We start from the raw sequence: 18,252 nt of genomic DNA on the forward strand, positions 1-18,252 counted from the left end.
TCTAAGAGAGAGTTTGTAACTAAACAGGGCATTTCTGTTGCAAAATATAAAATAAGCTGTGATCAAAGTAGCAATGATTTCCTTTCGGATAGAGGTTCCTAGAGATTCCGTGAAGACATCGTGAAACATCTGAGTGGCAGTGACGTTCCGTCCACCTGGCACTAACTTTTCACTTGACTTGAGTTGTAGGAGGAACAGACACCATTGCATATTGCCTCCCGCCTGGGTAAGACAGAAATCGTCCAGCTGCTTCTCCAACATATGGCTCATCCAGATGCGGCCACTACAAATGGCTACACACCACTGCACATCTCTGCCCGGGAAGGCCAGGTGGATGTGGCGTCAGTCCTTTTGGAAGCAGGAGCAGCCCACTCCTTAGCTACCAAGGTAAGGAGAAGGGCGTAATGACAATGCCTACTGAGAGGGTCCCTCCGTCAGGGCCCTCTGCTCCACTGCACAGCGTTACCAAAAGGGTATGTATCTTGAGGTCTCTGGCTCTATTCTTTCTCTGAATATTTCACATTCATTTTCAGAGTGATCAGAGGGGATCGTAAGATTCACATAATATCTTCAATACAGATTCTGAATTTCATTCTCATTAATGCCAATGTTGGTTCTCGTGTAGTATCTAATACTTTAACTAAGATGACTTCCATAAAGCAAGGGCAAAATTTTCTTCCCTTTCCATCTTAAAATCTATAGTGTATTCTCAAGAGAGAAAAAAAAAAAGATTCTCTAACACACTGACTGGTATTACTAATGAGGAAGAGAATGTTGCATTAGCTCAGCGGTACCATGTTTCTTGTGAGATGCAGTGCTATATGGAAACTCGCTTCACTGTGGGTTTTCCAACCCTAATGGCCATCACCTATTTGATATTCTCATTCCCATTCTCACCTCCAATTTCTATCCACAGTGTCTGAACAGTGCTGAGCTGGAAAGTAATACCCCATTAGTGGTTACTGACATTGAATATACACCAGCCTGTATTTTACTTACGTTCAACGTTTCACAATAGGGCTGAGTAATTTTACCTGCACTTTATATATTCTATTTGAAATTCACTATTTGAAGGTAACTTAGAATAAAACAAACACACCCAACTGAGAGGACCAAAACAAATTGAGCTACCATGGAAGAGCAAAGAGACTTAGCAATTGTCTTCTCAGATCAAAGCATAGGTGAAATACAGAAATAAAGAATAAAACATATCCTTTATCTTTCAAAGAGTTTTTTAGGATAAAAAAATAGATCTGGATTCTTAGCAAATTAGTATAATAAAATAGAAGAACTATGAAACAGAGCATTTCGATGGTGTGCCTGACTAGGGCTGGATGGTGGTTGATTCCCTATCATTAAAGCCATTTAAGTGTTTATAAATATCCGAGGGTAAATGAAATCCTGGTGAGATGAACACAGAGGAAGAAGGTGATGCATGATTCAGGAGATGCTCTCTAATCTTGATTTTGTGATTCTGTAGTAAAGATTCTATATGGTTTTGTCTAATAGGAGTTTCCAAAAGTATAAAGTAGTTAGATCACTATTCCGCAGGACTTAAGGATAATTAAATTCCTCACCACATGATTTGTCTCCAAGACCTGGACTTCGTTTGGTGTCACCGCAATCGTGTGCATTGAGTGGAGGGGAGAGAGCTTTGTGAGCAAGTGTCGGTGCATGTGGACTAACAGAAGAAGGAAAAAAAACGCTTCCTACATTTGTCCCACATTTGGAAGATTCACTGTCTTTCCAGAATGTATTAGTACCAAATGTTCCAAAGAGAAGCAAAAAGGAAAACATCATCGTAGTTAAAAATACTTTCTCTGGTGACACTGTGAAAGTGTAATATTGCTTCCTGAGCAATATTCTGTATTTCTGACCAGCACTTACAGGGTCCAAGGACAAGCCTTATCTCTGAGCACCTAATCCAGGCGTATTGGCTGTGTGGGTTTTACACACCCTGGTCCGTGTTAGAATTCCCCCACTCGCACTCTAGTGCCGGAAAAGCATGTGGTTACACTGTCTGGCCAACAGGATGAATTTGAGATCACGATGTAGGAAGTGTGCCATCTTGAGTGCTTAGTCCAGAGGCTTCTCTGTATTTATAACCCATTGCTAATTACAGACGGTGGCTATGGGTTAGGCACGCAAGATGTTGAATGTGCACATATAAATGTGTAGGAGAGAAGTCTTTTTAAAAAAGCTTTAAAGCTTTGGTGTGTTTAAAAGTCTGATGTTAATTAACCCAACATCAAGCCAGAAGTAGAATATCTTTTACAAAAGGAATTGGTTTTTTAGACTGTGTGAATCTTCTGAGGAAAGGAAGCAATGGGAGCAGTCAGGATGGGAGTTGCTTTTTAAAAGTAAGCATTTCTTTTCTTTGTCCTATAAATCATTTATCTTGCCATTTTTGTCGAGAATATAAGTTAACTAAATCACAAATAATTTTTTATCACCAATACCAAAACATTTTAAAACTTAAATGAAAAAATTTAGAATTTCTATGTTACGAAAAAGGATTGAACAAAAGAAAAGGAGGGTTGGAGAAAAGGCAGCTGTTGTTTCAATCCTACTAAATTTAGAGGCAAGAAAAAGGCCTCCCGCCCTCCAATTCACATATTGGAGCCAGTTTAATGATACTAGTGACTTTTAAAAATCTCAAGCCTATAAAGTCAGATTTCAGTCTCTCAAGCCCTTAATATAAAATTTCTTTTTATTTTATTTATCAACCTAAACTTCTTAATGTAAAGTTTCATCCTGTATCCTAATCCTTGTTTATGGCTAACAGATTTAATGCTACTGGTATATTTTCCAAATTGAGAATTAGCATAATTTGCTTCCTGTGTTAAGAAATACAAAATGTCTTATTAGGAGTCACAGAAATAAATACTGAATTTTACTTTTGTTGTTCATATTTTCAGAAGGGTTTTACTCCCCTGCATGTGGCGGCCAAGTATGGAAGCCTGGATGTGGCAAAACTTCTCTTACAACGTAGGGCTGCTGCAGATTCTGCAGGGAAGGTAAAGATTTTCAAGAACAACTTTTTATTATATAACTCAGTTGAGTTGAGAGATTTGTAGATCTGTAAAAATATTTTTTTTCACTCCTCTGAATGGAATACAAATGCAACTCATAAAACTATGTCAGGTAGACATGATAGAGATATCTGTCTGTGACCTTCATAGACACACCCATTCAGAAAGCATTTGGAGCTGTGTCTCAAATGTTTGTTCATGTCACAACAGGGTCCAGAACTCCTCCGTGTTAAGAAGAATCCCGGCAGTGTTAAGGCAGTATTTCTTACGTAGCATTTGAGACCACTATGACCTTCAAGATGCCCTTTGCTAATGCAAGTTCAACTATTTTCGATTTTAGTTATGTTTCGAGTATGGAAGTTATTAAGAAATTATTAGGTATTTGTTTATTTTAATTCTTTTTTTCCTATTGACTGTATTAATTAATTAACATGGACTTAATCAATACCTTTTTCCATCCATCCTAGTAGCTTCAGGGCAGCTAACACTAATTTATTAATGCTGAAACTTAAACACACCCTTTGCAGAATGGCCTTACCCCACTCCATGTTGCTGCTCATTACGACAACCAGAAGGTGGCGCTGCTGTTACTGGAAAAGGGTGCTTCCCCTCATGCCACTGCCAAGGTGAGGATTAAGAAAAAAAATATTTACAGATGTAGGGTGTGACTACAGCATAATCTGAAAGTACAAGGGAATTGTTTTTTAAACACATGGTATAGTATGACTGCAGCTAGTTCTAGTAACAGTAGCTTTTGTTACTGACACCTTTTATGTTTCTCGTATTTCTACCAATTGCTTCTGCAAAACCTTTTAAGATTTTTACAGTCAACAAATAAGAAGGGGATATGTCTGTAAGCACACAGTAGAGATGACTCTTATTTGCAACATTCAGTGTTTTAGAGTCTAAAATCTGAATTTTGAGAAAGGCAACAAATACAGGCATTAGCAGGTTTTTCCTTTTCTCCTATAAACAGAATGCCATAACTTATCATTTTATATTCTCATTTTTTTCAGACTTATCAAACTTTTGCTTTTTCCTTTGTCTTAAATATTTCATCTGTGTTAACTGTAGCATGGATCCACTGAAGTCCCTAGATGAGGGGAAATGCCTCCTTGATATTTATGTAGCAACAACTTCCAGAACAGCCCCAAGACTTGTCCTATGTGCAAGACACTTCCCACTATTTGAGTTGCCCTTTTGCTACACTAACAATATACATGCATGTCATAGAAAACATAAAGTCATCATTTCATCCTCCATTTATTAATTCAGCAAATACATTTTGAGAATATTTTGAGTTTATTTAAAAAGTATTTAGTGTGATGGGAAATATTTATGCTATATTAGATGACAATATAAAGCAACTACCACCGTTTATGTACCAAAAGTTTGCCTAGCACTTTGCATGCAATATCTCATTTAATCTCATCATAATCCCATGATATTGGTATTATAAAGATCTCCATTTTGCAGATGAGAAGGTGAGATTTAAGTAGGTTAGTGTGTCCAAAGCCAAATGACTAATAAGTGTTAGAGTCAATACCTGTGTTTGACCTTCACAGACTTACTCTTGGTCCACAGGTTTTGTTTTTTGTTTTATTTGGGGGGTTGACAATTTGGCTGTTATGAACAAAGTACGCATTATCCTGGTCCACCCCACAGACCCCCACACACAACTCATGGCCTCGTGAGGCAGCGTGTTGCAGGGAAGAAGGGGGAGAGCCAGTATTTGAATAGACCACAGGATCAATATGGGACAGTTTTTCTGTTGGAACGCAGCCCCTTAAAGACAGGGATCATGTTGTATTCACCTTTGGATTTCTGCATCTCACACACTGCTTGGCATCTACTGGATACTCAGTAAAAGGAAAAAACCATTAGAAACACCCTAGTAAGAGCATTGCAATAAGATCATAGAAATAGGTCCGTTTTATCTGTACTACTACAACCATATCTGAGATTTAACATTCTGTTCCAGGTCGTCTAATTCCAGAGCAATATTGACACACTAGAACCAGTTCAGAGCAGGTCATATTTATGGAGAGAGGTCTGGAAATGATGCTTCCAGCAGGAACAGTGAGAGGAACAGGGATATTAGCCTGAAACAGAGACTGATAGTAGATATGAAAACAGTCATGTGGAAGGTGAACCTGGTGTATTTATTCTATGTGATTTGTTAGGAGAGAACCTGTATTACAAGGAGGGGCTTTTCAGCTTTGGGACTTTGGTGTCTGTATCTGTCTCATAATAGAATGAGATGCCTTGTGACTTTGGTTGCTGAGTATACCAAATAACCAATTTGGTTATTGTTGGATGGAAACTTGTGATGGGTGAAAGTTTCGATTAACTGTGAGCTCACTTTTAACTTTTCTATTAATTAGAGAGTCTCCTTGAGATTCATACTGGGGCAATTGTTAAGCTTATTATGCATAGTAGAACCTCTGTCAGGTGGTCACCCAAGGGACCATAACAAGCTGGTCAGCATACGGAGGGGGTCTACATAAGGAACTGGGCATGTTAGACTGATATGTCCATGTAATGCATGTCTGGACTATGAAAATTAGGTCAACTTAAGGAGATGGTCAGTGTAGGGAGGTGGTCAGCTATGGAGGTTTTACTGTATATGTATGTGTGTTTGTGTGTGTGTGTGTTTTTTCCTAGAATGGCTATACTCCGTTACATATTGCTGCCAAGAAAAACCAAATGCAGATAGCTTCCACACTCCTGAACTATGGAGCAGAGACTAACATCGTCACTAAACAAGGAGTTACTCCACTTCACTTGGCCTCGCAGGAGGGGCACACGGATATGGTCACTTTGCTTCTGGAAAAGGGAGCCAATATCCACATGTCAACCAAGGTATCCTGTTCTTACCTCTTGCTTTAATCAAAAGTCTTTGGATGAATGTAAACAGAAACCAATCAAACATAACTTGGAACCAAAAAAAGGGAGCTGTAGTTAAAGGAAACAAAGATATGTAACAGAGTTCAAAAACAGGACTCGAAAACCAGGAGGAAGCCAAGGGGTGCTCTCACAGACTGTATGACCACATTTTTTGCATCTTGACTTTTCTCAGCAAGCCATTTCATTCATTTGTCTCTGTCAATCTGCTTTTTCTGCTTCTCTGTGTACCCCATGGCTCCCAAGAGTTAATATCACTGTTATTCAGTGAGTCAGACCAGAATGTCCTAGTGTCTGCTGGTCCTAATCCAAAATTTCAAATAGATAAATAGATGGCTCATTGATTGATTGATAGATAGATAGATAGATACATACATACATACATACATACAATGAAGGGTTTCATCTGGGGTTTAGCTCAAACAACCACCTCTAAGCTGACAGGCCTTGTCTACCACCCAAGTCATCCTAGAGCACTGCTGAGATCAAGGCATCTCTGGGTAGGGGGCAGGAAGCTCAGTACAACAGAGTTTTTGAGCTAACTTCAGCCTAGCTTGGTTGTGGTGATGAAGGTCAGAATATCTCTTTTTCATGCAGCTTCTCAGTCATTTCAGCCTTGTCTACAGAATGGTTTTTGTGTTCCCTCCATATTAATTATGATTGACTGGCAGTCAAGGATATAAGGGGAAAAGATATTATTCAAACATAAACATAGTTAGATTTTTGCAAGTACATATCTATCAATTTCTCTATCTAGATATAAATCCAGATCTACTTATCTCTCTGTCTTACATGTACTCCCCCCAGAGCCAGCTACTAAGAAACTGCAAATTGGAAACTTATTTATAAATTAGTTTGTCGTTTGGATCTCTTGGTGCTTTTTATGGATTTAGTGTGGATTTTGTGTGGATTTAGTGACAATTAAGTTTTTTAGTGACAATTAAGTTTCTTAGAATTTTCCACAAATATGCAAATACTATGCTTTCTACATAGATCTCACTGTTGAGTTAATTAGTGCTTTTTAAAGTATAAATTATAAATTGGTCTTAGTAACATTCGTAAATAGATTATGTTGCATGCATCCTTGAGAAAGAGATAAGAAACAGATGCCTTTAAATGCCTCTGAAGTCCTGTGTTTTTTTTCTTTATTCCTTGGAATTATTACAGTACAACCCTTGTCCATATACAGTTCTCTGCCCTGTATCGAAAGTCTTCACAGATCCTTTTTTAAAGTATGTTGAGAGTTAGTCTTCCAAAAGATACTTTGAGTGTAACAAGAATGAACATGGTAAAGCCTTATGATGAAATTCAGTGTATCAGCCAGACACTTGTTAAAGTGACACTTGTCCAGTCTGAGGCATGGACTTCCTTGCGGTTATTGAAATCACGTCATTTACATGGTCATTTATCCTATTGGGGATATTATAGCCATAAAATATAGAATATTTTATTTAATATTAGGATATTATGGAGGCATGTATTTACTGTGTATGAAAAAGAAACCTTCATCTGAAAATAAGCAAAAGAACCCCAGAAATTCAGCAAAATACTATGTAGGATTAAAATTCTAGAAAGTTCATGAAACTGATCTTGCAATGCTTCTGATGGGGTTATTTTTAATTTATGAAAAAGATAGGTGCATATCTGGAATCAGTTCACTATGTCCTCTGTTAATGGTATTCTAAATACATTACTTTCTTTGAGAGAGTGTTAGCAGTCAGCAAATATTTAATGAGTATATTTGAGTTGCACACTCAGCAATGAAGAAAAATATTCAATTTTGAATCACAAAGTAATTATGTTATCTGTATAACAACAATTTCAATGTTATCTTTCAGTGGTCTCCCATAGACAAGGGCATGATGTATTTGTCGCTAACATAAAACTTTAGTAAATGTGTTCAGATATAATCTGAATAATACATTATGTAAATCTATATATAAAAAATGTAACTTTGCCTTTCACTTGGTATTATATAATACGATAATGCCACACTGATAAATTTTCCCATTGCTTTTGGAAAAAACAAATAATTACATTCTTCCTAAATAATTATATCTCAGGAGGAACTATAACATAGAAATGACATTACATTCCTTATCAATCACAATAAAACAAAGCCATTTGTTGCGTCTACCAGTGTATTTTAGGAAATAAATTACTTTTTTTGAGAATAACTCTTTCAATATCTTTTGTTTTCTTGGTTTATTAAAAGGGTTAATATAATTTGATTTGGATATGCAAGTTTACCAGAAAAAACTATAGAGATTTTTCAAACTAGTTTGTAGTTCTGCGTTGTAGAAGATCCATTCTGAAAATAGAGCAGAAAAAGGCATGTGTGTTTGAAATGCCATCAGAATTGTCTTTGAGATTTGATTATCACTTCATTTACTGATCACTTCAATGATATTTTTTAACAGGTCAACTGTCTTTGTAAAGAGAAATTTTTTTATGTTTGCTATTTTAATATGTAGAAAATCAAGATAAGCAAGGATTGTTTTATCCCAATACTCAGATTTTTTATACATCAGAATTAAATAATATTTCTTTAGAAGTAATGTAATGCAAAAGGGTATGTCTACTATGTTACCCTGATATTTTATGCAACTCAAAGTTAACTTCACAGAAAGAGCTCTAAGGATTAAAAAATCTCAGACCCTGAAATTGAAGACCTTTTTTCCAGTTGTAGAATGGTTTCCTGTCAGTTAGTCAGTTATATTTTTTTAAAGGTCAGAGTGTTTTTGATTTCTGGAAGTTAATACCATGAACATGAACATTGAGGAACATGGCTTACCATTGTCAGCCTTCCTGCTAAGGCAGGACAGCAGGCCTACAAAGCAATGGTGAACAGGGCTGGGATGGGATTACTTTTGTAAAAATTTAGAATTTACTGGGAATGCTCAAGAAAGTATATTCTCTTTAAGCACTAGAGGAAACTATTTTGAACTCATTTCCTGTAACTCTTTACATTCTAAAAATATTTTTAAGTGATATTTTATTGATAAAATATAGATTATGGTTATGGATATGATGTAAATGTAGTAGTTGGTTAATCAATTATTTAAGTAAATAAATAGATTCAATAGGAGGCCCAAATGGGTTTGAAAAGAATATTCTTTGGAAGCTTATTACCTGAGTTATATTGAAGTCCAACATCATAATGGAAGTACCTAATATAGAAAAGGAAAATGTAATTTGTCGAAAGTGTTGACTAACTTAGAGAATGTGTCTTGGATGAAAAGTCATTAACTTAAAGAGTTTATGTTAGATATCAGAAGATGCAGTTTTTAGGAAGAAGCTATGAGTTTCCCAGGATTTTTTAAAGACATGATATTGTAGGTATTTTTTTCTTCAACTGTACCCCTTTGGTTCCATTCTTTCTATAGAGTGGACTCACATCCTTACACCTTGCAGCCCAGGAAGATAAAGTGAATGTTGCAGAGATTCTCACCAAGCATGGGGCTGACCGGGATGCTCACACAAAGGTAAAGCAAATTGCTGTCAAGACCATGATGGATCATGGCTTGGATGATTTCTGCTAGCCTCAGTTTGGGTCACCCTATGTCCACGTCCTGCTCCCTCCTTAAAAGTCCATTCTGAAGTATAAACTCCTGTGCACACATCTATAGTAGCTCTCCATTTCCTTCTGGAATCAAGTCCAAATGGGCAATATGTTGTCAGGACAATCACATGAAGACTACAGCTTTGCAGGCTCAAGTCCACTCTTTCCCCTGTTGCTTTAGCTCGTCCAGTTGACTTGCTGTTTACTCCCTATACTTGCTTACCTTCATGCCCTTGGTCTGGAAATGGGTTTTTCCACTTTATGCCATTAAATTCTTACCCATTCTTTAAACCACTGTAGTTACATCTTTCTTGTATCTCTTCCTGAACTTACCAGAATCAATCTCTCTTTACTGTCTTCAGATCGTATTATTTGTGTCTCTCTTACTTTTTTGTCAGATTAAGTTACACACGTGTCTGATCTCTGTTGCTGGTGTTAAGTTCCTCGTGGCCAGGGATATAAATATAATTTGCTAAATAATATTTCTACCCTCAAGTTGAATTTCTGCCCATCCTACAAAACTGAAAGTAACTACTAATCACTCTACTCTTAGAGTATTAACTACTAGAACAGTGAAAATTCTACTTTATTTATTAACTTGTCATTTATTATTATTATTTACAGCTTGGTTACACTCCTTTAATTGTGGCTTGTCACTATGGAAATGTGAAAATGGTCAACTTTCTTCTGAAACAGGGAGCCAATGTTAACGCAAAAACCAAGGTAAAATACTTGTAGTTATTTTCATTTTCTATTAGCAAATCAAGACAGTAAATGACTTGCACAGTTTTCCAGATAGTACCTAATGAACTTTTAATATTTCTTTCTAGCTTCCTACTGAATTGTGAGCTATTGTTTAAAAACCATTATCACTGGCTTGGCGCTTGTAGCTCAAGAGGTTAGGGCGCCAGCCACATACACTGGAGCTGGCGGTTTAAATCCAGCCCGGGCCCACCAAACAACAATGACAACTACAATTTAAAAATAGCCAGGCATTGTGGTGGATGCCTGTAGTCCCAGCTACATGGGAGGCTGAGGCAAGAGAATCTTAAGCCCAAGAGTTTGAGGTTGCTGTGAGCTGTGACGCCATGGCACTCTACCCAGGGTGACAGCTTGAGACTCTCTCTCAAAACAAAACAAAACCAAGCAAACATATCACTTTACAGTTGCCATGATTTTATGTTTTCTTAACCAGAGTGCCTTATACGCCCATTGGCCAGTCCTGTGTGTGCCTTGATCCAACACTGCATGTATTCAGCTTTCAAAATTCAACAAATTTTTCATACTTCCTTAACTATGAAAAATTATGTTCTTATTGCTGAATAAAACTTTTCAAAAAGTACAGATAATTTTGCTTGCTTTTTCGGGATTATGTTACTATCACTAAGTAGCAAATTGCCCAGTACATTAGTCCTAAACACCCTATATGTTTCCTTAGGCATAAAAATAAAAGTTGGCTACCAATAAAAAATAAATAGCATTTTCTTTAACCAAAAACATCTAGTCATGTGGACACTTCTCTAGTTTACCAGAGCTACAAGTGCATTATTTTATTTTTCCTTTTTTTTTTTTTTGCTCTTCTAAAGTGATTTTGAAGAGGCTATGTAGTTTGTTATAACAACCTTTGACAGCCAAGGTTAGGTTAGCTTCAGAACTACTTCTATTATAAAGTTATGTCGATTTAACAATTCACTGCTGGATACAATGGATGCCTGCTCAAACCTCTTGCTGGTCTGGCAGATTTCAGGGCCTTGTCCTCCCCCACCAACCCCTCATCTTCTTATGAGGAAATAAACAGGCAACTAGACTGCATTTCATTCTTACTGAACTTTGCCACATTGGGAATATCATGTGGTCGTGCTCAGTGAGACAGTAATGTGTAAGGCCTGTGAAGGAAGTTCTCAAGAATAATGGAGAGCTGACCTAATCCCACAGGTAATACCTGAAGTATCCCATTCAGCAAAGCAAGTTCGGAACATGACACAGTACACTCAGATTGGTTCAAGGTGAAGAGAAATGAGTACTATGACTGTGGCTTTTATGCATAGTATAACTTGCAGCTCCAGGGGCTTAGGTTCAAAGAAATATTTATTTGCATTTTTTAAAGTTCATATAGTAGAAATTTCTGATTATAGCTATGGGAGTGGGTTCAAGTCAATGCATATGAGTACATTCGGGAGTTTTCAAAGACATCACTCATGATGGACTAATGAAAAATATGTCAAAATTTTATGAGTCAGTCTTCCTTTTTATATTCTCTTGGAAGCAGAAACAAAATCATTTCTATACATAACCATTTATAAGCTAATTTAAAATATAATTCTTTAAATTATAAATATAAATAATACTGTTAACATTGGAGATTCAAATTTGTAATCTTCCTCTAGCAAGAAGAGCTGCTGCCTAGTTTCTGACCAATTCTTGAGTTCTCATGAAATTGAACTTTGACACTTATTTAAAAGCACTAATATAAATTCTCAAGCGTTAGCCCCTAACATCATTTTTGCTGAGCCAGCTCACATGTAAGTATTTCAGGAAAGGTATTCTTGTTGAAATCTAGATATTATCTTGAAATGCAAAATGTAACAAGCAATAAGAGGTTAATAGACCTTGGAAATGTTTATCATATTTTTTTGTCTAGTGGGTTGTTAAATTGGTAGTAATATTTGGCAACCAAACACTAGCTTATCTAGAGAGTATCAATGACCTCCCTGCAGTTTGATGTTCACCAAATGATCATTTGATTTAGAGAAAAATCTGATTTTAACATTTTAGTTTCATTTTTTTATGTGAACTACGTAGAGCTTTTACTGTTATATTTGGAGCCGCAAATCTTCAGGGGCATAGATAAATATATACCTTGAAAGGCAGTCTTCCAATAAACCCGTTGGAATTTTTTCATATGAAATGTTATCTCTAGAGGAGAATTTACATTTTCCTTCTCACAACTCATGTGTAACCATAGTTACTAAAAATTGGTTCATTGCTTTGAAAAAAAAAACATAATGATTAACTTTACTCCTTGAACATTTATGACTTGGCATAAAAGATTTGGAAAAGTGAACTTAGTTTGTGGAACTATTAGTTGCTTAGAATTAGAATGAAACCCTGTCATAACAGCTTGGGGCAAACCAGACTTTGTTAATTATATATTATAGAGCTTTTCATGGAAGGGGAAAAAAAAAAGACCTACCATAATCTTTACTAGAATTATTGAGGCTAAAAAAAAAAATATTTTCACAGACAACTTATTTGATCCTTCACCTAACTTGAAATTGTGGCTTTTTCATTTTATAAATGAGAAAACTGGGGTTTAGAGAGGTTTGGGGATTTGTGAATAGTTGGTATAAGAGGTGGGTCTCTAGAGCTTCTAGCTTGTGACAGTGGATTAAAGATTCAGCCACACATTCATGCAAAAATTTTTGAGAAATATTCTCATTCCCCAGACATTTCAGGTAAACGTTAGGTTAAACCAGTCCTGGGGGACATTTTCTGACATTTTGTGATCTATTGAGGGCATAACATATATATATATATATATATATATATATATATATATATATATAATTTATATTTACTTATATTATGTATTTTAGTATATTATTTATTATATAATTTAATGTTTATGCCAATTTATTTAGTACCTAGTATATGGTTAGGAGATGCTTGTTGAATGAATTAACTTGATTGATACTGGAGGGAAGTAATTTCAGTTGATAAGACATATAAACATAATGGAAAGGAAGAAATTTTAGAAGAAATATCACATACTGTGTGCTCCTCAAATGCCCCCGGATTACCTGATTTGAGAACAGGTTCCCTGCAATATCTATAGTTTTCTCAGAGTCCCTGTGACTGATTTATTTTTCCAGGTTTCCTGGGGTCATTCTTTTGTAGGCATATACGTATAGCAGCTGTAGGGCACCCAGAGTGGCAGAGGTGGGGATGTGCCAGACTTGGGGCCACTCAGAGGCAGATGGACCCTCATACTTAAGGGTACATTCCTAAGTACAGAAATGACACAGTAAATGTATAGAAAGAATAATGTGGCGTCCACATATATAGATAGATGTGCCAGATAGACAAGGTAAGCAAATATGCATCTTGGCCATGACACAGCAGTGCCCTTGGCTAAAGGGGGCATTATACTATGTGTACACTCTTACCCGCTTAGAGTATGAGTGGGCCACTCAAACTAAGAGCCAGGACAATTGGATCTGAAATATATAGATAAAATTTTACTAGGGGTGGGGCAAGTACATTTTTAAGGAGTAGTTCTGATAGCCATTGGTTGTTGTAGTCTTCTGCACAGCAGCTGTCTCTGGAACAACTGTAGAGAAATTGATAAACTTTGTTGTATTCAGTTTCATCATGTCTGAAATGAGGAGAAAAAATATTCATTACATTATCGTTTGTTCATTGCTTACTGAGTCAGCCATTATTTATGAAACACCTACCACGAGTCAAGTACCCTCATTTTCAGAACGGTAATGAAGAGGCAGTAACTACAAGGGCCAGTACCTGGAGGAAATGAATGCTTCATGAGTGGTCGCTATTACCGTTTCCTTGGACTTCCAAGGATTCAAATGCGATTTGTGATGATGGGACCAACGTGTATTACACCTACCACCCTCTACGGTTCTGAGCAAGACTGGCTGCATGCTAACCTTACCAGCATTCCCCCCAAGTCAGAGCTTACAGAGCTTCCACTCTCATGGAAGTTTAGACCAGAATACCCAAAATCTAGTAAAGACTTTTTCTTTATCGAGGGGGGACCACTCAGTTTCCAGTGAAGGCTTTCGCTCTCTTAAATGCACGTGTATCCTTGTCTTTGACCAAAGCTGTTCTCGGAAAGGAGTGTAAGACTTAGTGAGATTTCCTTTCTTTGAGTAAGAGTCCCTGAATCTAAAGCCAAAGGTTAATTATAGGAAAGTGATGTGAACACGCAGTGGTTTATGTGACCCTCTGAAGCCTTCAGCTAAAAAGTTTTACCCTCCCTAATTTCTCCGGGAAGAAATCATGGCGATAATGCCCTTTCTCATTAAAACCTCCTCTCAGCCTACCCAGTTTTAAATGCGAATTTGTTAAAATAGTTATAGTTAGCATTTGGAGCCCGTTAGACTTGGTGCAGAAACTAGTCTCTGCTCTGTTTACTAGACCATAAGGTGTGAGGGAGTGTTTGCTGCTGAGAAATGGGTCGCTGGTAATCTTGGGCTCCAAATAAACAAAGCATTATGATAATTTTCTTGTAAATAAGACTCAGAAATTCAAAATGAAGGCTAATCTAATTTTCCTCTCCCTCTGCCCACCACCACTGTTGTCCGCAGAATGGCTACACGCCTTTGCACCAGGCCGCGCAGCAGGGTCACACGCACATCATCAACGTCCTGCTCCAGCATGGGGCCAAGCCCAACGCCACCACCGCGGTAAGGCAGGGGTGGCTGTCCCCCACCATGCTTCCTTCTTCTTCTCTTGCCCCATGGCCTCTTGTCTGAGCTGAGTTCAGAAACATCGTCCTTAAATCAGCCCTGGACTCTGGAAAGCCCCAGATTTTGGGAAAGCCTTTCCAGAAGTCAGCGTGACTTCCCCGGGAGTGCTTGCCCCAGGAAAGCAGTTGGCCTGACTCAGTTGGCTCTCTCTAGAGAGCGGGCCCTCCTGCTTGGGGATTGCTGGAACTTGCTCTGCTTACAGCTGGCTCTCAGATGTGGGCAAGAAATCAAACCACTCCCTCTCCGCCTGCTTAAGCAGCCTTGGTTAAGGGTGCTGCTGGCTTAGACAAAGCTCCTTGGGTTGTGGAGCCATTGAAATGTAAACTAAGCTGTGCAATTAAACAAACCAGGATGTCCCAGTGGCCTGGGATCTCAGCCTGCTTGCTTGCTCTGTGTCACTTTGGTGCGTAGTGAGTGTCTGCACGGCTGTAGCTAAGTATGTTACTGTGCCCCCCCAGCCTCCACCGTAACATCTTACCTGCAGCAAATGGCCTGACCTCTGATAAGGAGGAATAAGTGTGTATCTGGTACTTGCAAAAAGTTTTTGGAGGCATCAAGAGGTTCTTTCCTAAGCACAATACAGGATTTGCTGAGGATATTTGACAACCTTAGGGTTAAAGCGTCCAGTGCTTCTTAGTAAAAAGAGCAGGCAGATGCAAGCTTGTTGTGTTACCATGGTGACCTGAGCTATAGTCTAAAGAAGTTACAAAGACAGATTTAGACGTAATGGTAAAAACTAGTGATTTTCCTAAGCTGTGCCTTGTTTTGGAAAGAAATGCTGGCTCATGCAGAGCCGCGGGTGATCTCATTGGCTCACATCTCAGTCCTCCCTCTCGTTTCTCACTTTCTGTCTCTCACTCTGTCTTCAGAATGGCAACACTGCCTTGGCGATTGCGAAGCGTCTGGGCTACATCTCTGTGGTGGACACTCTGAAGGTTGTAACTGAGGAGGTGACCACCACCACCACGGTGAGTACCGGTGACCGGTTAGCTTCTGCGCTGCTCTCTCGGCTCTCAAGCCACATACATGTACAGTACTTTTTCATCCCCCAAATGTTTAGGACTTTTAGTTTTGAACTTTTTGTTAAATGGATTGTAGGAGATACATAGAAGTGTGCAGAAATAAATGAATTTTCACAATGAATGCAGGGGTTTTACTCAACGTAAATTTATACAAAATGTCTGAATAGTTTTATAGGATTTAGTTCCTTTTTCTGTGACTGGCTTCCTTTTTTCTGGCTCCTGTGACCTTTTTCTTTAGTTCCTTGTGACATCTACTCCTGGCAAAGTGGTAACACACTCCCCACTGCAAGCTTCTTATCCTAGCCAAGTCAGGCCAGCTTCTGGAAAGACCCGCATCCTTCTATCGCTGTGTGCGCTCACGTGTGCGGCCAAACGTGCAGACAGTTGGAGCAATTCCTACTTAACTTTGCACCTTATTCCTGATTATTATTTTTTATTCAAAAAGAGAGCTGCATTGCTTAGTAGGTGAACCGTGAGTGTACCATGAAAGAGCGTATGTTTAAATTTTCACTGTTCTGAATACAACCGCTGGTTCTTTAGGGGAGATTATCATCATCACTGTGTTGGCTATAGAAACTCTGTGAGAGTAACGATGTTGATGATAGTGACTCATAAAGCTCTAGGATCATTCAGTGGGAGCAAAAGTTTAAAGACAGCCTCCTGAGAGGGGTGGGTGGGCGGTGTTTCTGGCTGAAAGTGGAAATGCTATTATATTTCATTAATTCACTTATTAACTTTTTACTTAAAGCAGGAACTCTAAGAATAATGGCTGTTTCATTTTTCTTTATAAAGTAGAAAAGTAGAACAACAGTAAAAGATCTGGTATTCTTCAGAGACAGAAAGACCATAAATCAACAAATGAAGAATTCTGAATGAGGTTCTAGTAAATGCTTCAAGCTAGGAATGGTGCATGCCGAGTTGGAGACCACATGGTTCTTTTGATAGATATGAGGAAAAAGAAAGGAATTTTGTTTCTTTAGGCTGACAGTAAGTCTCTGTTGACGTAAATGGTAGTGATGGAATATGGTTGGTTTAATGTGCAATTTAAAATAGAGTGGAGTATGATTTATTAATGACCCGCAGGACACAGGCGGAATTTAGATGGGAGAGAATAGTACTGCTTGTTTCCTCAAGCAGAATTTAAAAACCTTTGGCCAGTATACCACAACATTTTTAAAGATATAAAGTACAGCTTTAATAAGTTATATAAGAGAAAGGTCTTTTCACTGTCTAGCACCATACTTGAAGGTCCCTGTATGGCTGAATATTAATGGCTTCTTCTTACAATATAATTTGCTATACCTACAAAATCTGTGCATTAAGGATCTAACTTGTATGCAGTTTCAACTGGCATCTTTAAAACAATGTGTACATCACAATAAATGAAGCCTTTCCACTAGGCAAGATGGATCCAGCACGTCTATTCTTAGAAATCAAGTTTTCTATCATCTTTTCTGCGCTCTTTTTAGTCCTTATAGGTGCAGTGCCTTTTTACAAAGCTACCAGTAGATGGCAAGCTTTTGCCTCTTCCTATCTGGGACCCACTTTTCTTCCATGCATTTCTTTAACTAACTCTTTCCTTCATTATTTATCAAATATAAAATGTGTGCTGAGTTCTGTGCTCAGTATCAGTGGTTAAACCATTATTCCTCCCCATAAATTACTTAATTATAGTAGGAACAGAGAATGGGACTCGGGCTTTGTAAAAAAATAAATTTGTCTTTTGCATCAGCAAAACTGTGGAACTTGTACAATTTCAAAGAGATGTCAGGTTCATAAATACTACTAAGAAGGAATGACTTTAAACATAAGATCTATATTTTAAAAGAATAGCAATTAGCTTTCTCAACTTTGTCTTTAAATACTCCAACTGCTGTCTCTAAATAAGCTCCCAGATACTTTGTCAGAAATCAGATAGAAGGTCATCTCTCCCCACCACATGTAGCCCTGGGTGGGATGAAAACTCCTTTTAGAACCCTCTGTGAACTTTTTGTTATTTTTTTCTGATATCTAGTATTCTTAGCCCTTTTTAGCTGAGCATTGGTCCAACAAAAATCACTGCGCTTAGAATTCAAGTTTTTAGGTGAAAAGTCAATAAGAAAATATAAAACGTAACAGCATTTCCACCTTTGGTGAAGACAGTAAGAAATTATTATCACATTAACTAAACACATACTCTTTTAGCTAAAGAGGTAGCCTTAATGGTATATGTTTTAATGCTTTTTTTCTTTACTGTATGCTTC

General features: G+C 37.7%; 1 protein-coding gene across 26 annotated transcripts in view; it reads left to right on the plus strand.

Moving 5' to 3' along the window:
* ANK2 (ankyrin 2) overlaps window positions 1-18,252 on the plus strand; it is a 687,167-nt gene that overhangs the window by 577,707 nt on the left and 91,208 nt on the right. For 16 of the 26 annotated variants that reach the window (XM_053569130.1, XM_053568642.1, XM_053568030.1 and 13 more), the window contains 8 exons: window positions 190-387; window positions 2,919-3,017; window positions 3,560-3,658; window positions 5,697-5,894; window positions 9,323-9,421; window positions 10,123-10,221; window positions 14,826-14,924; window positions 15,857-15,955. In XM_053569130.1, coding sequence (XP_053425105.1) covers window positions 190-387; window positions 2,919-3,017; window positions 3,560-3,658; window positions 5,697-5,894; window positions 9,323-9,421; window positions 10,123-10,221; window positions 14,826-14,924; window positions 15,857-15,955 — 990 coding nt within the window. The remainder of the gene's footprint in view (window positions 1-189; window positions 388-2,918; window positions 3,018-3,559; window positions 3,659-5,696; window positions 5,895-9,322; window positions 9,422-10,122; window positions 10,222-14,825; window positions 14,925-15,856; window positions 15,956-18,252) is intronic. The other 10 variants (XM_053568716.1, XM_053569481.1, XM_053569561.1 and 7 more) reach the window with 1 other exon arrangement.

The sequence above is a fragment of the Nycticebus coucang genome, chromosome 1 (assembly GCF_027406575.1).
Source record: "Nycticebus coucang isolate mNycCou1 chromosome 1, mNycCou1.pri, whole genome shotgun sequence".
Classification (NCBI taxonomy): Eukaryota; Metazoa; Chordata; class Mammalia; order Primates; family Lorisidae; genus Nycticebus; species Nycticebus coucang.